We start from the raw sequence: 24,694 nt of genomic DNA, 5'->3' as shown, positions 1-24,694 counted from the left end.
AATGGAGAATTTTATTCAACAAGGCACTGTTATCCCCATTACGTAAAGGAGTGGCAGCCCGGATGTATGAATGCTACTCCATTCATGCTTTATGAGACTTTATTAAAAAGCAGAATGCAGCACTTGGCAGCCCCATACAGACAGGATGAAGTGGCGGTTGAGCATGCGCACTGCAGCTCCATTTTAAAAGATATCAAAATTGCCCTGTTTCGCCAATCGGTCCCAGCGGTCGGACACTCACTGATTTATAAGCTATCACTGATCCCATGCATAGGTGATAACTTGGCATAGGCCCTTTTAACTTCTGTAAATAGCAGTTATTTCTAGTGTAAAACAGAGTGTTGTAGATTCTTACAAAAAATTGTGCTTATTCCATTGCACAGCTGAAGAATAAAAGTGGACGACACCCAATAGTATAAATCTAAGACTGCATTATGCCATAGTAATAACTGGAAATAACCAGCACTAATCTATTAGAGTATACATGTGATTCCTACAGTACTTTGTCTCGTAATGGATTTCCAGAATTGTGGTCACCATATGGTGAGAGAAGGTGAGCAGTGATGAGATGTGTGGACCCCCACCTTCATTAAACACATTTGTGTACATTTTAAAGAGAATAGCTTTTCGTCATCTGAGAACATAGCTTCCTGCTGTGGTTTCGTTTCTGCAGCAACGCTTCCTGTGGTTTTGGTGGAAAGCGGTAGTATGGCTTTTAAGGATGCCATAGGTTGATAGGGGCTGGGTGGTTCAGTTTTCACTAGTCCCATCATCTCTTCAGAAATGACAAACATTGCAATAGGCATATGAGAGGATGCCAGGGAAAATGAAATTTCTGGACGTTCCTAATGGCAGATTGGTAAGTGCTTCTTTCTTCCTGCTGACAAGCCTAGCCTGATAAGGTCATTTCCAGCTGACGAGATATCTCTTCATTTGGCCTCGGCTGTCGTTTCTTCACGAGATGCTCTGCTCGTGTTAATGAATGCGTTCCTTCACCGAGCTGGAATACATTATTTTAACAGAAGTGGGTTAAAGTGGAGCAGTTTGTAGCCAGTTAGATATTCCTAATAAATAATCCGGCCTGCTCAGTGTTTATACTGCTCAGTCCGGTTAGCTTATCTTCCAGTAAATATTACCGCTTAGTATAACTAGGCTGAAGTACAGCTGTGCACCACAGAGGCCGAAATAAGTCCATACACAGCTTTCTTGTATATGTTTTGCTATATAATCAATCTTTGAAGTATATAATCCCATAAGAGGTATGAGTTTTGTGTTTGGCCGAACACATTTAATAGCTGTTACCGGATATTCCTCCTGCTAAAACTCCATACATATGCATACTTGTTTGGCCAAGCATGATTAATTTTTCTATGAGGACAGAGCAGTAAGGTATTGCTGGACACCTTTGGCTAAGACTTATCTCTAGAAGGAACTAAAAGATCATTTGTTTTCACTTATTTAGGATGGAGAAAACATCTGATGGCTATCCAATAAATGGTCATTGGAACCTATTGACCGTAGTCTACTGCATATGGCCAGCTTTCGATTAAGGAAGTACAGTCTTCTGTGTACACATTATAAAAAATGTCGCATTTTTTTGTGAGGGAAAACATGCATCCTATAAACATTATTTGTTATCAATCCAAACAGTTCCTCTAAAACTTCGATTCACGCTGGCCGAACCACCCAATAATAGTGGGACCAGACCACCATCTAGTGTGTATGGAAGTATCCAGATAGGAGGAAAAAAAAAGACAGATTGAATGTAAATGTCGGATCTTTTTCATCTCCAGGGAAATAAACTATACCAAGTGGTGTCTGGCAACAGATTACCCCAATCTTCCTATTGAAAACACATGAATGTTTTGCCAAGATGAAAGTTTTCATGCATGGGAGAATTAAGAAAAAAATGCTAAATGGAGGAAGGTTCTTTTTGGCATTGGATGAGCTACCCCAATAACAGTCTGGAGACTAGAAATGTTAGCAACATTTTTTCTACTATGTCCAAAAAAGTGAATTTGACCTGATTCTTCATCAGCAAAACCACAGACATGCATCAGGCTATAAAAAAATCTTACTAATATTAGTAGTCTCAAGACTGTAAGTGTGGAGTGTCTTCAGTGTCAGGGATAACCTCCATCCAGCAGAGCACATGGCTGAAATCCTATATAACGTAAAGGAGAGTGTTGTGCCTCACGTGCAACCTCAATAGGAGAGTATAACATCTCAGTATACACAAACAAATGTCTCTATAGCATATTGGTCCTGCACATGAAGTGTTCCCCTCTTTTCATACAAGTGGTGGAGTTTGAAGAGATAGGTGTCAGTAAATGACTATTCCACCAAGAGATATCTCATATGTATGCCCACTATTTGATTGCTTGAAACCCCACTAATCATTGGTACGAGTCCCAGGTTCTCCTCAACAGTATGTCTGCTACAGGTAGCTGTTTGTAAAGAGAGATGTCAAGAATTCTGCTGTTCCATGCATCTCCCTGGCAAATATGGAACAGCTAAGTGAGAACACACATCCGTTTCCATATATCCCATACAGTTATATGTGTCATGCTTCTGAATTTGAACCCTTGAGCCTGTGTTTTGTGGTTGGCTTCTCTGTGCACTGAGCCACAGCAGATACACCTTTTCTCCAGGTGTTTAGGTTCTGTTATTCTTGCTGCAGTCCGTTTAGCATTACACAGCTGTTATCATTTGTTTGCCCTATCACCTTTCTGGTGCGTCTATATTCTTTCCCCCCTGCTGGCATTTCTTGCTGGTGATAGTCTCATTTGAATGTCCAGCCATTCTGCTGTAGTTTAAAGCCAGTAATTGATATTCTAGCTAGGGGTTATCTCTTAACTGTTTCTGTTCTTTACTCTGCATCTATATTCTTCTTATTTTTAGGAAGTAGGTGGCAGTAACGAAACATACTTGATACTTTACTTTGTATTTTGTGGTTTATTTTAGTCACTCTTTCCTTTTTTTCAGCAAACTCCCTTTTGTAGGCAATTTATACTCTGCTCTGCCCTACGGTCCTCTAGGAGGAACATGAAGGGTTCGATGGCCTTTCATAGGCAGCATAGGTTCGAGGTGCCATCTTCTTCTAGTCTGTGGTTAGGGCTATCTAAGCTAACGCAGGAACCACTAGCGACTTTGGGGTCAGGATCTCTAGTCTGTACATGAACCAGCAGGGTGAGTGGCAGTTTTTAGCTTTACCTATAATCCCAAGTGAGTTGCTACTCTAACATAACAATATGAAGCCACAATGGGCATACTCTCTTTCCTTCCATACAAAGAATGGCGACTAGAAACATACTTTTAACATTCCACTAGAATGCATGAGGCATTATTCATATCTACCACATGGCTTAATTTTTTGATGAATTTGTAATTTATATTTTTTAATTGAACTAAATTTAATCTTATTGGATCTTAAGTTTGATTGGAAACAGTTATTTTTCCATCTTATTTGCTTTCATATTACTGTAGAGATTAAATCTACGTTGTTCTAGCTGAAGAAAGAAGACAGAAATACTGATGTGAATAGAGCCTTGTGCTGTTTCATCTAATAAGTGGTCCATTTTCAAAATTGCTTGCAGATTTTATGTTTCAAAAACACTTTCTTTATATACACAGGTATGATGACTACATTATGCCTTAGGCTGATCTTCAAACTGCTACTGGGCCTAATGTAGATCAGCATAAAAAAATTATTTCAGGACATCCATGGGTGTTTGCTTTAAGACTGTGTGCACACGTTCAGGATTTTACGCATTTTTTCCATGTTTTTTCCCTATAAAAAGCGATAAAAACGCTTTAAAAAACGCATACATATGCATCCCATCATTTATAATGCATTCCGAAATTTTTGTGCATATGTTGCATTTTTTTCCGCAAAAAAAAAAAAACGCATCGCGGTAAAAAACGCAGCATGTTCATTAATTTTGCAGATTTTTTGCGGATTTCCCACTATATTATTGATTTGGAAATCTTCAGAAAAAAATGCAAAAAATCTGCAAAAGAAAACCAAGCAAAAAACGCGAGAAAAACGCATGCGGATTTCTTGCAGAAAATGTCCAGTTTTGTTCAGGAAATTTCTGCAAGAAATCCTGACGTGTGCACATAGCCTAAAATGCTTTTTGTGCATGAAGTCTATTCTGTAGGCCACAGTTCAAATGTGGCTCTTAGATGAGACAAAAGGAAATAAATTATTAACAGGAATTTTTAAATTGAAGACACAAATACAAGTAATTGATTGACAAATCAATACTACATTAAAGGGGTTGTCTGGAATTTACTTTTAATTGCCTATGGGACTGCAGACATAGAAAAAAACAAATGTACAAGAGAAAAAAGGAGGAGGGGCACCAGAAAATAATCATGACACGTAAACAATGTGGCAAAACAATAGCATATGATACGAAGAATAAAACACATTAATTGAATTGAGCACACACCCAAAGTATTAGACATAACAAAAAAATCAAATACGTTTGTTGAAATATTTAGAGGTACAAACACTTTAAAGACATAAAAAAAACACCAGAAACATGTCTCTATAATATAATAATTATTGGGAACCCCTCTGCAACCCATTCATATAGTAATGGAAGCTATCCTACTCCTAATATGTGTTATGATAACAACTTACACTAAAATCAGGACAGAAAATATACACAATCAGTGCGAATGGATCTTAACAACAACAAACGAAATCAAGCTGCACTTGGTGGCATCATAACGTTTTGGGTTTCTTCATCCATGTAGCCCCCTGATCTCCTCCATTTGCACTTTATAACATGTGGCATGTAGTTTGCACTCTATGTCACTTCATTTGTACAATCTACCTCGTTAGTGGAAATTGCCATGGTACTCTCATAAAGCCCTAATGTGGCGATACAGAAGAAAGCTTGCAATCATCTAAACCTGTTACCGTCTCAATAACAGCTAAACTGAGTTTCACGCGATAATCTATTGGGTTCATCTTTAGTCTACTTTACCTTGTTAGTTCATCTTGCTTGTCTAGCTCATGACACTGTGTGTACTTTAGTGAAATGTAAGTGGATTGGGTAGCACCCAAAAAAAATGCTATTGCATTTTTACATATTCAGAGAGTTTGCCCGCGAATTATTTGTTTACAAGAGATCCACTTTCAGGATAAACCCCAGGTACAGTGGTTATCCCACTCAGTACAAACAACATTCTCCAGGGGAGTCTCCATTCTTTTCTATAGATCTGTTAGATGGGAATCAGGGGTGCTTCAGAAAGACCCAGTTGAAAGCAATGGGGTCGATTATTCAAGATAAGGTGATTATTTGGTCAATCTTGATGACGGGCCATTTTGGAGTGGATGCTAATGATTAACTAAAGGTACCGTCACACATAACGATATCGTTAATGATATCGTTGCTTTTTGTGACGTAGCAACGATATCGTTAAGGAAATCGTTATGTGTGACAGCGACCAACGATCAGGCCCCTGCTGGGAGATCGTTGGTCGCTGAACAAAGTCCAGAACTTTATTTCGTCGCTGGACTTCCCGCTGACATCGCTGGATCGGCGTGTGTGACACCGATCCAGCGATGTCTTCACTGGTAACCAGGGTAAACATCGGGTTACTAAGCGCAGGGCTGCGCTTAGTAACCCGATGTTTACCCTGGTTACCAGTGTAAACGTTAAAAAAACAAACACTACATACTTACCTTCAGCTGTCTGTCCCCGGCGCTGTGCTTCTCTGCACTCCTCCTGCATCCTGTGTCAGCGCCAGCCAGCCGGAAAGCACAGCGGTGACGTCACCGCTCTGCTTTCCGGCTGACCGGCGCTGACAGTGCAGAGGAAAGCAGAGCACCGGAGGACAGACAGCTGAAGATAAGTATGTAGTGTTTGTTTTTTTAACGTTTACGCTGGTAACCAGGGTAAACATTGGGTTACTAAGCACGGCCCTGCGCTTAGTAACCTGATGTTTACCCTGGTTATCGGGGACCTCGGGATCATTGGTCGCTGGAGAGCTGTCTGTGTGACAGCTCTCCAGCGACCAAACAGCGACGCTGCAACGATCGACATCGTTGTCAGTATCACTGCAGCGTTGCTTAGTGTGACGGTACCTTAAGAGTAAGAAACTTGGCACTCAACTTTTGAAGATGTGAAGGCAATTTAATGCAGTCAAAACTGTAGTACAGAGTCCAGACGTTCGGGTCTAACAGTGACCTTTATCAGTGTACCGACTGCTGTTCTGACGTAAAGTGGTATTAAGGGAGAATGAGACACAGTGTCTCCTTGTATCCTATGTTGTATTTAACGGCTTGAAAAATTTAGACTAATGGTCTAAACCTAGCAGCAGATACCGTGTTTGATCGTGTAATAGATTTCACTTCTCATCTGACAACATTAATCACAGGGAGCACGACGGGTTAACCTCGGCATCTAGTACCCTCCTTTTTATAAGATACTAGCTGAAGAGACCTGCCTTGCCCGGGCAACTAAGTGCCTAATTGCGTAGTTACTTATAACAAACATCTTTTGCCACAGCATCTCTAAAGTGAATGTATTCCTTGGCTCTGAGCTTCTTTTGAACTAGTCGGATATACAGAAGACGTTCACTCTCAATTTTACATGTCAATGATGAATTGGTGGAAGAGATGTCTGCATTTGAGGATGTGATTTTCCTCACCAACTCTTGTCATGATCCTATAGGCATAGAAGTCCCTGGCCGACACTTTTTTCCCTGAAGGGTGCCTGTTGCAGGATTTGTATGAGGTATCTCAAAGTGCTAGCCATCCTGTCCCTGCCAAAAGATAATTGGATATTGCAGTGCATCATGGAACCTGTGAGTTTCTGCCACCGTTGCAAACCATTGTTCCTTTTCTGAAGCACAATGTCAGAGCTGTGAAACTCATTACCCACAATCAAAATAGCTACCTCATCAAATGTGGGGGTATTGAAACGCCGCTGATGCTCACCTTGTGGTGCTTTGTCAGCTCTGATTACAACTTTGTAATCATCACTTGGCATGCATCCAAGTACAGTCTTGAAAAGTTGAACATATGAATTGTTTAAGTGAAGGAACTTCTGCAAGTTAGTGACAATATCAAGGTGAGTATTTGGAATTATAGAGCATATCTGCTGAGCCTCTGCTTCTACATTTCCAATGAAATAGAGTTGAAAAAATTCCTTGTAATGGAAGCAGCGAGCCAATTGAGAGGTAAATCTGTGCTTTAACTTTGAACGTGGGCATAAATCCATTTAAAAAAAAACTTCTCTTTTTGCACCAAATGATGTCCTTTGGAAGCAGGAATTGTACTTCCTGATGTTGTTCAAGAACTGGCTTGATATTGCAGTGGTACCTGTCATCAGAGACTTCAGGGGATCTGGTGGTGACGGGAGAGACAGCAGTTTTACCTTGCCATTTGTACAGCATAGACCTGGCGGTTCATCTTTCCACTTCAGGGCACTGCAGTACATGCAGACCACATCCATTTTTCCTATGTTAACAATTGGATTATCCTGATAGTTGATGTCTGTGTGGTAGCAAAAGGCAGAGTATTTCAAATTTCCTACTTTTTCCTGTGTCCTGGTGGAAGCAATTGCGATTCTCATGTCTAAGTCTTGCTTCTCTCTGCAGAGACATTTCAGTGGCCCTTGAGGAAGCAGCTCTTGTTCTCTTGCCTGCAAATCTTGCCTCTCTCTGCTGAGATGTTTCAGTGGCCCTTGAGGAAGCAGCTCTTGTCTCCCTTTCTTCCATTTGTGTATTAATTTCTGTAAGTCTTGGCTCCCTTTCTTCTTTCTGTAAGTTTTGCTCTTTGAGGCGTAGTACATCTTTTCCCTTAGAGAAAGCAGATTTCAACCTTGTGGGAGTGTAATACCATTTAGTTAGAAATTTCAAAGAAGGACTAATTTAGAGTGACATTAGTTGTAGCTGTATAAATAAGTTTAAAGCGAACCAGGTATTGTCAGGTTGGCGCTGTTACACTGAAATGATACCTGGGTTGGAGAAATCCATCTTGTGTTTCATTTTTTAATCTGTGTTTAAATTTTTAAGGTAATGAGATGCTTCATACCAGACAAAGAGAAATTCCTGATTCTGGGCTCCCCCTGAAGTATGTGTCAGGGGGTGGTCTGTGTCAGCACGGTAATAAATTGTGTTATTTCCAACTTTACAGACGGACAATAACACCATAGAAATTATAAGAATAATAGGCCTCAGTTACCACAACTGTCTGCACGGAAAACTATTGCTCATAGCAACCAATCACAGCTCAGCTTTCATTTTTTAAACAGCTCTGGTGAAATGAAAGATGCTTAATGTTTGGTTGCTATGGGCAACACAGGCAGTGTAACCTGTTGTGGTCAAGAAGATTTGACTATGCAATATATATATTAGATTAAATATTTATTAAATATATATATATTAGATATTACATATACAGTATATATATACACAGTACAGACCAAAAGTTTGGACACACCTTCTCATTTAAAGATTTTTCTATATTTTCATGACTATGAAAATTGTAAATTCACACGGAAGGCATCAAAACTATGAATTAACACATGTGGAATTATATACTTAACAAAAAAGTGTGAAACAACTGAAAACATGTCTTATATTCTAGGTTCTTCAAAGTAGCCATCTTTGGCTTTGATGACTGCTTTGCACACTATTTAAAATTGAGAGTCCTCAGTGGTTGATACCTTTTAATGGCTAACTGAAAAGATGGTAACAAATTGCAAGCTTTCCAGAGGTATCAACCACTGAGGACTCTCAATTCTAAATATTTTTCTATCTACTGGCTAACACGGTACCAAGATATATTTCTTTCTTGTTGCACACTATTGGCATTCTCTTCATGAGCTTCAAGAGGTAGTCATCGGAAATAGTTTTCACGTTACAGGTGTGCCCTGTCAGGTTTAATAAGTGGGATTTCTTGCCTTATAAATGGGGTTGGGACCATCAGTTGTGTTGAGCAGAAGTCTGGTGGATACACAGCAGATAGTCTTACTGAATAGACTGTTAGAATTTGTATTATGGCAAGAAAAAAGCAGCTAAGTAAAGAAAAACGAGTGGCCATCATTACTTTAAGAGATGAAGGTCAGTAAGTCTGAAAAATTGGGAAAATTTTGAAAGTGTCCCTAAATGCAGTTGCAAAAACCATCAAGCGATACAAAGAAACTGGCTCACATGAGGACTGCCCCAGGAAAGGAATACCAAGAGTCACCTCTGCTTCTGGGGATAAGTTTATCCGAGTCACCAGCCTCAGAAATCGCAGGTTAACAGCAGCTCAGATTAGAGACCAGGACATTGCCACACAGAGTTCTAGCAGCAGATACAACCGTACAACAACTTTTAAGAGGAGACTTTGTGCAGCAGGCCTTCATGGTAAAATAGCTGCTAGGAAACCACTGCTAAGGACTGGCAACAAGCAGAAGAGACTTGTTTGGGCTAAAGAACACAAGGAATGGACATTAAACCAGTGGAAATCTGTGCTTTGGTCTGATGAGTCCAAATTTGAGATCTTTGATTCCGACCACCGTGTCTGTGCGACGCAGAAAAGGTGAACGGATGGACTCTACATGCCTGGTTCCCACCGTGACGCATGGAGGAGGAGGTGTGATGGTGTGGGTGTGCTTTGCTGGTGACACTGTTGGGGATTTATTCAAAATTGAAGGCATAGTGAACCAGCATGGCTACCACAGCATCTTGCAGTGGCATGCTATTCCATCTGGTTTGCGTTTAGTTAGACCATCATTTATTTTTCAACAGGACAATGACCCCAAACACACCTCCAGGCTGTGTAAGAGCTATTTGACCAAGAAGGAGAGTGATGGGGTGCTATGCCAGATGACCTGGCCTCCACTGTCACCTGACCTGAATCCAATCGAGATGGTTTGGGGTGAGCTGGACCGCAGAGTGAAGGCAAAAGGGCCAACAAGTGCTAAGCATCTCTGGGAACTCCTTCAAGATAGTTGGAAGGCCATTTACGGTGACTACCTCTTGAAGCTCATCAAGAGAATGTCAAGAGTGTGCAAAGCAGTCATCAAAGCAAAAGGTGGCTACTTTGAAGAACCTAGAATATAAGACATATTTTCAGTTGTTTCACACTTTTTTGTTAAGTATATAATATATTCTGTGAGAATTTACAATTTTTATAGTCATGAAAATACAGAAAACCCTTAAATGAGAAGGTGTTTCCGAACTTTTGGTCTGTACTGTATATATATATATATCTACTATATAAAGCTGAATGTGTGTATGTGTGTGTGTGTGTGTGTGTGTGTGTGTGTGTGTGTATGTCCGGGATTGGCATCTGCACCGTCGCAGCTACAGCCACAAAATTTTGCACAGTCACATGTCTGGACCCCGAGAGCGTCATAGGCTATATTGTGAGGCGAAATTTTAACCCCGCGCGTTCCAATTCACCAAACAATTTTGCCCCTATCTACATAATGGGGAAAAAAGTGAAAGGAAAAGTGTTGGAAGCGTCGCAGCTACAGCAACAAAATTTTGCACAGTCACACGTCTGGACCCTGAGAGCGTCATAGGCTACGTTGTGAGGTGAAATTTTAACTCTGCGCTTTCCAATTCACCAAATAATTTAGCCCCTATCTACATAATGGGTAAAAAGTTAAATGAAAAGTGTTGGAGGCGTCGCAGCTACAGCCACAAAATTTTGCACAGTCACACGTCTGGACCCTGAGAGCGTCATAGGCTATGTTGTGAGGTGAAATTTTAACTCCGCGCTTTCCAATTCACCAAACTAATTTTCCCCTATCTACATAATGGGGAAAAGTGAAAGGAAAAGTGTTGGAGGCAAATTGACAGCTGCCAGATGTGAACAAGGGGGACTTAAAGAATGAGAGCGATGGTGCAAAAGAGTATATACCGATCAGTTGCTAAGGTGGGGCCCCGACATGAGATACTCACCACACATGGGGATATGAACACACACACAAAATGCGCCACACACTACCACGTGCTTGAACACATATACCACCCTCAGCACACATTTCACCACACATACACCAACCTCGCCACATAAAAGTCGAAACACAAAAGTCGCCGCTCAAAACTCGCCACGCGCAAAACTCGCCACATGCAAAAACTAGGCTCACGCAAAACTCGCCACAAGTGCTAAACTCACCTCATGGAAAACTCGCCACACGCAAAACTTGCACACGCGGAAAAATTGCCACATGCACAAAATTTGCAACACATGCAAAAGTTGCCTCACACAAAACTTGCACATACTCAAAAGGCACCAGACATAAAACTCACCACGCGCAAAACTCACCATGCGCAAAACTTGCTGCACACAACTTGCTACACTAACCTGTTGCATGCAACTCGACACACAAAAAGTTGCTACACGCATGTTGCCACACAAAACTCACCTCACAAAAGTCGCTACATGCATGTCGCCACACACAACTCAACACACACAACTTGACAAACGAAACTCGCCCTAAAACACACACAAGTCTGGTATTAGCCTTCAAAAATAAAAATCTGATTAATAAGCAGACAAACTACAAGAGCAACAAATGTACCATATAGGAAATACAGCAGCTGTCAGTCACATGACCTGTCTATTATGTGTATGTGTGAGCTAATATATACTGCCAGGGGGAGGGCTTCCTGTTGGCTGGGGATTTATCAGGCTGCCAATTTATCTTACAAATACTGAGGTAAAAATACTGAGCAAATAACGTGTTAACGAGGTCTAATACAGGAGATCACACAGGTATATACTATATACATGGGAGATGACACACAGATATATACTATATACAGGAGAGATAGCACACAGGTATATACTATATAGAGGAGGAGATGACATACAGGTACATACTATATACAGGAGGAGATGACATACAGGTTTATACTAAATACAGGAGGAGATGACACACAGGTATATACTATATACAGGAGCAGATTACCTACAGGCATATACTATATACAGGAGGAGATGACATACAGGTATATGCTATATATAGAAGATGACATATAGGTATATACTATATACAGGAGGAGATGACACACAGATATATACTATATACAGGGGAGATGACACACAGGTATATACTATATACAGGAGGAGATGACATACAGGTATATACTATATATAGAAGGAGATGACATAAAGGTATATACTATATATAGGAGGAGATGACATACAGGTATATACTATATATAGGAGGAAATGACATACAGGTATATACTATATATAGGAGGAGATGGCATACAGGTATATACTGTATACAGGGGAGATGACATACAGGTATATACTATATACAGGAGATGACATACAGGTGTATACTATATATAAGGGAGATGACAAACATGTATATACTGAGGTGAAAATGAGAGGTGTGAGGTGAAAATGAAAAGGTGTGAGTGCAAAATGAGAGGAGTAAGGGAAAATAGTGTAGTGATTGGAAAATGACAGATGTGAGGTCGAAATGACAAGTGTTGGGGGGAATGAGAGGAGTGAGGGAGAAAATGAGAGGTGTGAGGGAGAAAATGAGAGATGTGAGGGGGAAAATGAGAGGCGTGATGGGAAAATAAGAGAAGTGACGTGCTATAACTAACCACAGATATTTACTATGCCCAGGCAACGCCGGGCTCTTCAGCTAATATATATATATATATATATATATATATATATATATATATATATATATATATATATACATATATATATTAGATGTTTATTATTCGGGGCTTTGCGTGTGGAGTGAGTGTGACTATGCGGAGTGGGTGGTGCTATGTGAAGTGGGCGTGGCTCGACACACATACATACATACACTCAACTTTATATATATAAATAACTGGATATATGTACCATAAAGGACAATATACCGTTTCTAACACTCTCCTGATTTAAGACCATACCCCTTGTCCAGGAACCTGTAACGGTGATCTAAATTTTTGAAGCTGTTAAATACAACATAGGATACAAGGAGACACTGTGTCTCATTCTCGCTTAATATCACTCTACATCATAATAGCAGTCAGTACACTGATAAAGGTCACTGTTAGGCTGCTATCACACTATCAGTATTTGGTCAGTGTTTTACATCAGTATTTGTAGCCAAAACCAGGAGTGGGTGATAAATGCAGAAGTGATGCATATGTTTCTATTATACTTTTCCTCTATTTGTTCCACTCCTGGTTTTGGCTTACAAATACTGATGAAAAATACTGACCAAGTACTGCTAGTGTGACGGCAGCCTTAGACAGAAAGTTTGAACTCTGCACTACAGATTTGACTGCATTAAATTGTCTTCACATCTTCAAAAGTTGAGTGGCAAGTTTCTTTATCACAAAATTTGGTTTGGGACCCAACTTGAGCAACATCCCAGTAGTGCACGTCACATCACTGCTAATGATTAATGAAGAGGCACACGCTGCATAATAAATCACGCAAAGTGCGTTAGTGGCATTCACTGATATGTACGCCTCATCACAAATTTGTTTCCAGCCCAGCCTATGCCACTGTGGTATAGTGAATGCTATTGCTCATGATGAATTTGATGAGCGGTGGTTGGAAAGCCCCGTCCTGCCCAAGCACTGTTCACTTTGTTGGAGCTGGGGCTTGAATGGCATAAAAATGCCAGAACTCACATTTTATAGTGGAACCTCACGTTACACAAAAAAAAAAAAATCTGGCGAAAAATCTTTGACAGATCACCACCTATGTCTTTATACAAAGTTGCATAGATTGTCATTCATTTGTTATGTTGGGATTATATTTACCCTCACTGGCCTCGATATCAAATTTATATGAAGGAGCAAAGTTGCAGCATCATTTCCTCAGGCCATGGTAGTTTGCATTGGTTAGTTTAACCTTTTAATCCACCCTGATTTAGATTGGTTTGGTATGGCCTCTTCCTCCATTCCTCAAATTGTCCACACCATTTAGATGAATTTGTACCAGAAATTGGTTGGTACAATATGTAGAGACTTCATAATCCTGGGGTGAAAGAATTGACATGCTTTTCTCTTGGGAGAAACTCTATATTGTGCTTACTAGATGGTGGCCCGATTCTAACGCATCGGGTATTCTAGAATATGCATGTCCACGTAGTATATTGCCCAGTCACATAGCATATTGCCCAGCAACATAGTATATTGCCCAGCGACGTAGTATATTGCCCAGCGATGTAGTATATTGCCCAGCAACGTAGTATTCAGCACAGAGCCACGTAGTATATTGCCCAGTCACGTAGTATACAGCACAGAGCCACGTAGTATATTGCCCAGTTACGTAGTATATTGCCCAGTTACGTAGTATATTGCCCAACCACGTAGTATATTGCCCAACCACGTAGTATATTGCCCAGTCACGTAGTATATTGCCCAGTCACGTAGTATATTGCCCAGTCACGTAGTATATTGCCTAGTCACGTACTATATTGCCCAGTGACGTAGTATACAGCACAGAGTCACGTAGTATATTGCCCAGCCACGTAGTATATTGCCCAGTCACGTAGTATATTGCCCAGACATGTAGGTATATAACACTGCCCACGCAGTATTTAGCAGTGTGGGCACATATCCCTGTTAAAAAAAAAGTAATTAAAATAAAAAATAGTTATATACTCACCCCTGGGATCCAGCGAAGCTGTGTGATGCGGCCGCCATCTTCCATTCCCAAGATGCATTGCAAAGTTACCCAGATGACTTAGCGGTCTCGTGAGACCGCTAAGTCTTCTGGGTAAGTTCGCAATGCATCTCTGGGATCGGAAGATGGCGGCTGGCGCAAGCGGCTCAGCGGACAACGGAGGGTGAGTATAGCAGTTTTTTTTTTTTTATTACTATTTTTATCATTACATCTTTTTACTATTGATGCTGCCTATGCAGCATCAATAGTAAAAACTTGGTCACACAGGGTTAATAGCGGTGGTAACGGAGTGAGTTACCCGCGGCATAACGCAGTCCATTACCGCTGGCATTAACCCTGTGTGAGCGTTTACTGGAGGGGATTATGGAGCGGGCACTGACTGCGGGGAGTATGGAGCGGAGCACCAGGGACATTGACTGCGGGGAGTATGGAGCGGAGCGACGGGGACACTGAATGCGGGGAGTATGGAGCGGAGCGCCGGGGACACTGACTGCGGGGAGTATGTGGATCACCCCCAGACACAGGGCCACGCGTTTCAGTACCGGGCCTCTCTGGTTCGGTTCTGAGGCTGTCACGGTGGCTAGGCCCGGTCCGCGACCCTGCTAAGGGGAATCCAATAAAGGTGGTAACTAGTCTGTCAGGGGTTCGTGACGCCACCTGTGGTGTTCGGTCAGACCGACGCTGCTATGGGGTCCGCTGGGGTGATGGAATGGCAGCTGGATGGTATACCTTCCCACAGGTGAAGTATGTCCCCAGGGCTTCCCAGTGATGTAGGTGGCGATGGTGAGAGGTGCAGGCAATAACGAGGACACAAGGTTGCAGTCTCTTTACCTCTTTACTGAAGGCTTCAGGATCCGCAATCCAGAGAACGTTTAACAGGGCTATCAGAGACCGGCCGGTCCGATGGGCACATCCAGAGCTTCCCTCGCAGATGGAAATCGTTGCTTACCACTAGCGCCTGTGTGTTGTAGTCCTACCCTGCTGAGCATTCGGAATAGTCCGCACAACTGCTGTTCTCGTTCGTTCGTTCTCTACAGCTCTCTCTCTTTCTCTTTAGTTCCAGATGTTACTAGTTTCTCGTCCCCCAGATATATTTTGGCTAAGACGCACCCGTATGACGGGAAGGCTTGGAGGTCTTCCGGGACCCTAGAGACGCCCCTCTCCCAATGTTGCCCCCTATGTCTTCTTAGGAAATTTAAGGTAGACAGCCAACTTATAATTAACTGTCCGGCGGAGTTTGAAGTAAGGCCTGAAGTCAGTTACTCCTACAGTGTTCCGGCCACCGACTACGCGCCTCAGTAAGATGTTGCCTCTCTCTCTCTCGGCACAACTCTTACTGGCTCTCCTTTGTGCTTGATCTCGTTTACACTGTTCCACAATATCCTTCCCTTCATGTCTCTTTCTCAGGATACCGCCGCAGGGTGTGCAGGCGCGGTTCCGTAATGTTCTGTTCTGTTTGCTAGGCACCTGCCAGATTCCCACGCCTGACAGGGACCCCCCTGTGCCTTCTCCCTGCAACACCCCCTGCCACGGGATGTTGCCTGAATCCAACCCAGTCAGCTTCTGACTAACTTCCTCCCCAGCCCCTAGTTTTACCAGTGTGAGGAGTGGCCCAATAAATAAAGCCTTTTTCTCCCCCTAGTGGCCGGAGTGTGAAGTGTAATGTGTTCTGGTGATACCTGGTCAGGAGAACTCTTTAGTGCCATCAGACGTACCGCCACTCTCCTTAGCGGCAGAGTGCCATACTGCAACGACCAGGTCTCTGGGGCGCTGCACTGCCCCCCGGTTAAATCCAGTACTCCTGGACTGGGAAGAAGAACAACAATATAATACAGCAAAAGACATACAAAATTTTTGAAATGCTTAGAACAAGTAAATAGAAAAGGTGCTTCCCTTTATGGGAGGTAAGGACACTTGAACGTTACAAACAAAACAAATAAAAGTTAAATATTTTTAAATAACACTTTGACTATAAATAACTCTCAGTACCCAGCCGGGTATTCTACTAAGTGCAAACTCTGATTTAACTTTTCCTTTAAGGGCGTATAAGCTGAACCCACTAAAGGCCTACTATAACATACTATAACAGCAATTCAACTTTCTTTCCGTTCCAACTTCACCAATGCAGGACCGCCTAGCTCCTTGGCTGGGCCTACTGCCATTGTGCCAACCATCTTTCTACATCTCTCAGGAGGACTTTCTCTCTAACCCCTACGGGTTCACTTCAAGCTTTCCTGTCCTCAGTCTCTGTCAACATTATCAAAATTCCTAAATTTCAACATTATTAACGTTTCAACTTTTTATTGCAACATTCAGGTAACATTCCCTTTAAGAGGGACCCAAGTCTTTAAGAGGTAGTGCAGATTCTTTCTCTGTCTGCAAGTCCACTGAAAGCAAGACCTTCTGCGTCATGTCCAGAAGCATTATCTTCGCAAAGTCTTCTTTCACTTGTAAAACCAGTAGGGAGCACCTTTAAGAAGGTGCAAACTATATACAAAAACAGTTTTGAATCATTCACCGTCCTTGATCCGGCAGTCTTTAAAACAATGATGAACTTTGTGCAAACTTAGAAAAGAAATAGAAAACAATAGGGATCCCGGATAAACAAAGGGATCCCTAGGAGTTAACCCTGGTCGGGTTCAAAGTAGCAGCAACAGCAGGAAACAGTTAAATAACTTATGTACATATATCGGGGTTTCGAGGTTTAGTTCTGTGAAGGTTGTGGTCTTACCTCGCAGACCACTCCTCTCCGTTGAGCATGGGTGGAATCCACAGTCGCATGCGGGGCCTGGTCAGCCCGGCGATCCGCAGCGGGGACCTCATCATCCGGGACCCCAGCTGCGACCTGGAGGACTGCACACTGCTGAACGCCCCTGGCCGTCCAGCCGGCTCCCCTCGACCATCGGGTATAAGTTACCGCATCTCCAGGTCTTAAGTCGCGGTCTTCGACCATCCCCCAACACGCCTCCACCTCGCTCCGATCAACACGGACCTGCATGGACTCTCCAATCTCCTGGATGACCCCCTTCTCCTCCTTGGGGTTGTAGAAGACCACCACTCCCCAGTGCGACGGCAAGGCCTCCACTTCCTCCGTGAGGTCGACTAGGATCGCGGGTCGAGGCTGCTTCCTCCGGGCCGCCACCAGGCGTCGCTAATGCTCCGTCACCGTCAAGATCTTCAGATCCGACCCCTGTGGTACACAATCCCCTGGCCGGGTTCGGGGGTCCGCCGTGGCCGGAACGGGTAAAGGAGGAGACATGGGCGACAGGCGAATCTCTGTCGGGTGGCCCAATCGGGAACTCACATGAGCTTGGGCCTTCAGGCAGCGCGCCAGATGCCGGGCTTCGGCCGCGGCCATCCCACCGACGGGCATCCATCTGCCGGGTTTTCCCTCCAGCTGCTCCGCAATGGGAAGTCTCTGCAGCCGTGACGACTCCGAGGTCGCTGCAGGGGGTGCAGGTCTCTGCCTGGCCGGGTTGTCGCCATGCGGTGGCCTGGACGTTGCCATCTTTGTCTCCTCCTCTGGGTCTTCTTCCCGGGCTCTTTTCCGAGGGCGGTCCCGTTTCCATTGTCTCCACCCGCCATGGAGAATGAGAAGGCGGATCTCAGCCGCTGACGGACATGCCCTCAGGATACAGCAATGCTTAGACTGGGCGGCCATTATCTTTCGCGCTCTCCAGCTCGCTTACGCCCACTTCCACGCCCTTCTTCTTTCCCTGCGCCCCTCGTGGCGCTGCAATGGCGGCGGTTTTGGCGGGAATCTTGCGGCAATAGCAGTACACAGTCTTTGCAATAAACTACAGTCCAACACGTTTCAATCACAGTTCCAAGGCACACATGACCCAATTCTTCAGGCTTAAGCACGATCCTGTTCTTGACACCAAGTTGGATCGCCCCCAGACACAGGGCCACGCGTTTTGGTACCGGGCCTCTCTGGTTCGGTTCTGAGGCTGTCACGGTGGCTAGGCCCGGTCCGCGACCCTGCTAAGGGGCGTCCAATAAAGGTGGTAACTAGTCTGTCAGGGGTTCGTGACGCCACCTGTGGTGTTCAGTCAGGGCGACCGACGCTGCTATGGGGTCTGCTGGGGTGATGGAATGGCAGCTGGATGGTATACCTTCCCACAGGTGAAGTATGTCCCCAGGGCTTCCCAGTGATGTAGGTGGCGATGGTGAGAGGTGCAGGCAATAACGAGGACACAAGGTTGCAGTCTCTTTACCTCTTTACTGAAGGCTTCAGGATCCGCAATCCAGAGTACGTTTAACAGGGCTATCAGAGACCGGCCGGTCCGATGGGCACATCCAGAGCTTCCCTCGCAGATGGAAATCGTTGCCTACCACTAGCGCCTGTGTGTTGTAGTCCTACCCTGCTGAGCATTCGGAATAGTCCTCACAACTGCTGTTCTCGTTTGTTCGTTCTCTACAGCTCTCTCTCTCTTTCTCTTTAGTTCCAGATGTTACTAGTTTCTCGTCCCCCAGATATATTTTGGCTAGGACGCACCCGTATGATGGGAAGGCTTGGAGGTCTTCCGGGACCCTAGAGATGCCCCTCTCCCAATGTTGCCCCATATGTCTTCTTAGGAAATTTAAGGTAGACAGCCAAACTATAATTAACTGTCCGGCGGAGTTTGAAGTAAGGCCTGAAGTCAGTTACTCCTACGGTATTCCGGCCACCGACTACGCGCCTCAGTAAGATGTTGCCTCTCTCTCTCTCGGCACGACTCTTACTGGCTCTCCTTTGTGCTTGATCTCGTTTACACTGTTCCACAATATCCTTCTCTTCATGTCTCTTTCTCAGGATACCGCCGCAGGGTGTGCAGGCGCGGTTCCGTAATGTTCTGTTCTGTTTGCTAGGCACCTGCCAGATTCCCACGCCTGACAGGGACCCCCCTGTGCCTTCTCCCTGCAACACCCCCTGCCACGGGATGTTGCCTGAATCCAACCCAGTCAGCTTATGACTAACTTCCTCCCCAGCCCCTAGTTTTACCAGTGTGAGGAGTGGCCCAATAAATAAAGCCTTTTTCTCCCCCTAGTGGCCGGAGTGTGAAGTGTAATGTGTTCTGGTGATACCTGGTCAGGAGAACTCTTTAGTGCCATCAAACGTACCGCCACTCTCTTTAGCGGCAGAGTGCCATACTGCAACGACCAGGTCTCTGGGGCACTGCATATGGAGCGGGCGGCGGGCACTGTGACTGTAGGGGAGGGACTAATCGGACTGTGCCCGTCGCTGATTGGTCGCAGCAGCCATGACAGGCAGCTGCCGAGACCAATCAGCGACGCGGGATTTCCGTTACGGAAGTTGAGGACAGAAAGACGGAAGTACCACTTAGACAATTATATATAGATATTATATTTTTCTTACATCTATCAGACATCTCCCTGGAGCAACCTCAGACCACGCATCTGTTCTAACTTCTTTTAATCTAGGGTTTGCAGTGATATAAAGATCCCCATATAAAATGAACCTGTTTTTGCTCACACTGTTAACTCCAAATGATAGAATAACTGACCAAATTAGAATATTTATGTTAGAAAATAAACATTTTCACAGTTTCCTAAGAAAGCTGATTTCATTGTCACACCCATGCAATGGGTCACAGTGCCCCCACAAGCAGGGTTACAGAGTACACACATCAGCTTAATGGCACAGTACTTACACAGATATGGGTTAACGAATAAACACAGCTGCTCTTGGCACAATACCCCCACAGAAGCTGATCACAAATTTCACACACAGACCATGGGGCACAGAAATCCCAAAGAACCTGCAAAACATTTTTCACCTACAGAGCATGGCCCAGAGTACTCCCACATAATCTTATTTAAAATTTCACCAACAGAACATGGTCCAGAGTACCCCCTGTGGTAGATTGGCTCATTCGACTTTACATGAGGTAGACAAAGGTAAATTGTCTCTTTAAGTCTCTTACTGGTTTAGTAAAGGTGCTGCATAAGTCAGTGCACAGATAGCAAAAATAAACATGGCCTTTCTGGCCTAAAGAAAAACATAACAGGCAGCGCAGTCCGTGTTGTTTTGGTGATCCACCTGCTCAGGCAAACAAACATACATCAGTTAAGCTTTACTTATCAGGACACATACGAGTACCTCTCTCCAGGTCTACCAAACACTGAATGTCTCAGAAGGCCAAATATTTACATCCTAGACCCTACCCTGGGGAGGAGATATGGTGAACAGCCTCCCACCCACTCTTCAGCTGTTTACTTATAAACCTAGCCCTTAAAATGACTGATTAACCCCTTCCAGCACTTTGTGTGCTGGAGCAAATGTCCAGGTTTCAAATCACTTAACCTAATAGCCTCAGTGAAACATATTTCCTCTCCAGTACTTTGCCAGTGACTTTGCCACACCCCATATAATCTTCTGAACAATTTCACTAACAGAGCATGTGGATCGCCCCCCAAGGGCAATGGGGTACTCGGTACCGGGTCCTTCGGTTCACAGGGGGATGTCACGATGGCAGACCCGGTCCGTGGCCCTGGGACGTCCGTGTCTAAGGGAAAGGTCTTTAAAAGTGAAATGTTCATGACGCCACATGTGGTATTCTGTCAGGGTGACCGACGCTGCTTTAGGGGTCTGCTGGGGTGATGTTATGGCAGCTAGATGGTATACCTTCCCACAGGTGAAGTATGTCCCCAGGGCTTCCCAGTGTGTAGATGGTGAATGATGAATGGCGCAGTGAAGAACGAGGACACAGGGTTGCAGTCTCTTTACCTTTACTGAAGACTTCAGCATCCATAGTCCAGGGCACCAGATCACAGGGCAGGCAGAATCCGGCCGGTTTGGAGGCAAGTCCAGAGTTCCCTTATCCAGGTGGAAATCAGTAGCCTTCCTTTGCACTGCAGTGGTGTAGTCCCTTACTGCCTATGGCTTCACATAAGGGTCTCACAGATGCGATGTTTCGCTCTCTCTGTCCCCTATATAGGATAGGACAATACCCGCTTGACTGGTGACTTGAGCCTGTTTATAGGGTCTCTTAGATAACCCGGCTCTGTAGGTGCCACCATGCCTCCTGGGTGTAGGTGCGGACAGGTAACCTGCAATTAGCTGTCCTGCCGGTCTCTGAAATAAGGCGTAGAGGTCCTTACTCCCTCGGTGTTCTGGCTACCGGGATGTTGCGCCTCAGAAGGAGACAGCTTGAGCGGGGCTAGCCCCCTTCTGATATCCTCTCCTTTGATTCGACTTCCTTCATGCTCGCTGCAATACAGATCTGCCTTTCAATGTCTCTTTCTGCGAGCTGCAGCTCTAAGGGCATGCACAGCTCCTTTAACCTTCCATCCTCCTCAGACTCTGGTCTGGAACGTTCTACCTCTCCCTACAGACTACCAGTTATATATATATGGGGAGTAACCTAATAAATAGGAGCAGAAGCTCCCCCTGGTTGTCTGGAGTGTGAATATGTTGCATGTTTGTGGATGCAGTTATCCTTCTTTGCCTCCAAACATAGCATCACTCTCTCCCACTGCGACGACCAGGACCCCGGGATGCCGCACATGTTTTCACATTTGCCCCAAAGCTCCAAAATTTCAACTCCAGTAGCGTACAAGCAGCCACTGACAAAAAGCGGTTAGTATGATCTTGGATCAAGCTGGAGGTCCGCTATGAGGCTTGCAGTGAAGTTTTAAATTTCACCCACAGAGCATGGGGCAGAGTACCCCTAGAGAAGCAGCTTACAAATTTCACTCACAGATTTAAACTTTTATCTTCACTAGCGTATTTTTTTCCAATCTCCTGTAATCCCTCCACCAAGTAAGGAAGTAGTCATTTCTCCCTCCATCCTCCCCAGCCATCTCACCTTCTCCTCTGACGTGTTCCTTCACATTCAAGCCTTTTTCTCCAGACACACACGGCCAAACCTTGTCCTATCCTGCTCCCACCTTCTAACGCTGTCTGCTACTCCTCATTGCAGGCAACATATCCCCAAATCCTGGCCCTCCTCAACACATCCCCACACTCATTTCTAACCCCCTGCCACAATCCTATACAGCTGCACTTTCTTATGGCGGATTCCACCTCTCTCACACCCCTCGCCCCAGCAACAAACGTGGTGGAGGAGTTGGCTTGCTCCTGTAGGACACCTGCTCCTTTACCCCAATTCCACTACCCCCCTCTGCTACTCTCCTCTCGCTTGAGATTCACTCAGTCTGCATCTACTCCCCCTCCAACCTCCAGCTCACTGTCATCTACCGCCCCCCCAGAACTAACCATCTCCACATTTCTCGACCACTTCACCACCTAGCTGCTTCATTTTCTGTCTGCTGACATCCCCACTATCATCATGGGCGACTTCAACATCTCCATTGACACTTCCACTTCTGCTGCCTCTAAACTTTTGTCGCTCACTGCCTCTTTTGGCCTCACTCAATGGTCCTCTGTGTCCACTCACAAAGATGGTAACACACTGTTTCTTATCTTCACCCACCTCTGTTCCCTTATTAATCTCACTAAGTCACCCCTCCCCCTGTCTGACCACAACCTACTGACATTCTCTTCCCTCTCCTCTCCTAATGCACAACCCCACTCCACAAACTCACTCACCCTCGCAGAAATCTCAAACACCTCAATTTACAATCACTTTCTGAGTCCTTTCTCTCTCTTACAGACATAGTTTCCCTTCATGACACAGATGCTGCTGCCACTTTTTATAACACCACAATAACAGCAACACCTGATTCGGCCGCCCCCCCACACATAGCAAAATTTGTACAATCAACAGGCAGCCCTGGCTGACCAAATCAGAAACACATGAGCCGTGCACACAGTAAACAAGCCTGTAGGGACACTGTTCACACCACCAAGAAACTGGGACACAAAAAAAAGGCACAGTAAAACCAAAAAATACTTTGTTGCAAAAAATATCAGTAAACAGCAAACACTAATAAAGGGATGGAAAAACACAGGGTATTTGGTTAATACGTTTTTTTTTCAAAAAATTTATATTAAGCCTCTCTACCAAATATCAAGGTATACCCGTATTAGAGTAGTCCTAACTAATGTATGAAATCCCTATCTGATGTATTTAAAAACCTGGTCATATGTATAGTACCTGTATGAACAGGATTCAGAAAGGTAATGTCCAATGTGGACATGTAGCATAGAACGGCTTTTATGTGCACGGCTCACAAGGAGGGGTGGAAACTTCTCTAATGTTGTAGAAACAAGAAAACAATGATTAAAACAGAAACACATGAGCCGTGCACACGGTGAACAAGCCTGTAGGGACACTGTTCCCACCACCAAGAAACTGGAACACAAAAAGAGGCCCCGTAAAACCAAAAAATATCAGTAAACAGCAAGTGGTAAAAAAAGGGATGGAAAAACACAGGGTATTTGGTTAATTAGTTTTTTGCAAAAAATGTATATTAAGCCGCTCTACCAAACGTCAAGGTATACCCATATTAGAGCAGTCCTAACTAAAGCATGTAATCCCTATCTGATGTATTTAAAAACCTGGTTATATGTATAGTACCTGAGTAGGAAGGGGGAGGTATGTTTCATCAAAAAGAAATCTGACAGGTGCCCCGCCCACTATCAAATTGATATCAAATTGATAACAAAGTGATATAAAATTGTATCAAATTGATCTTATAGGGAATTAAATAGATATTATACGGCAATCGTAGTTTTATGAAAGTGTATTAACCCCTTAGTGACAGAGCCAATTTTGTACTTAATGACCGAGCCAATTTTTACAACTCTGACCACTGTCACTTTATGAGGTTATAATTCTGGAACGCTTTAACGGATACCACTGGTTCTGAGATTGTTTTTTTCGCAACATATTGTACTTCATGTTAGTCATAACATTTCTTCGATATTACTTGCGATTATTTATGAAAAAAACGGAAATATGGCGAAAATTTTTAAAATTTTGCAATTTTCACACTTTGTATTTTTATGCCCTTAAATCAGAGAGATATGTCAAGAAAAATAGTTAATAAATAACATTTCCCACATGTCTACTTTACATCAGCACAATTTTGGAAACAATTTTTTTTTTTTTGTTAGGTAGTTATAAGGGTTAAAAGTTGACCAGCAATTTCTCATTTTTACAACACCAT

General features: G+C 43.8%; 1 protein-coding gene across 1 annotated transcript in view; it reads left to right on the top strand.

Annotated features, from left to right (window-relative positions):
• Positions 1–723: 723 nt before the first annotated feature.
• Positions 724–24,694, top strand: part of RGS14 (regulator of G protein signaling 14) — a 270,621-nt gene continuing 246,650 nt past the window's right edge. The window contains exon 1 of the mRNA XM_069763976.1: positions 724–859. Within this exon, the coding sequence (XP_069620077.1) occupies positions 815–859 (45 nt within the window). The 5' untranslated portion in view covers positions 724–814. The remainder of the gene's footprint in view (positions 860–24,694) is intronic.

This window comes from Ranitomeya imitator, chromosome 4, assembly GCF_032444005.1.
Source record: "Ranitomeya imitator isolate aRanImi1 chromosome 4, aRanImi1.pri, whole genome shotgun sequence".
NCBI classification, from domain to species: Eukaryota; Metazoa; Chordata; class Amphibia; order Anura; family Dendrobatidae; genus Ranitomeya; species Ranitomeya imitator.
This window is presented reverse-complemented; position numbering and strand designations above follow the sequence as displayed.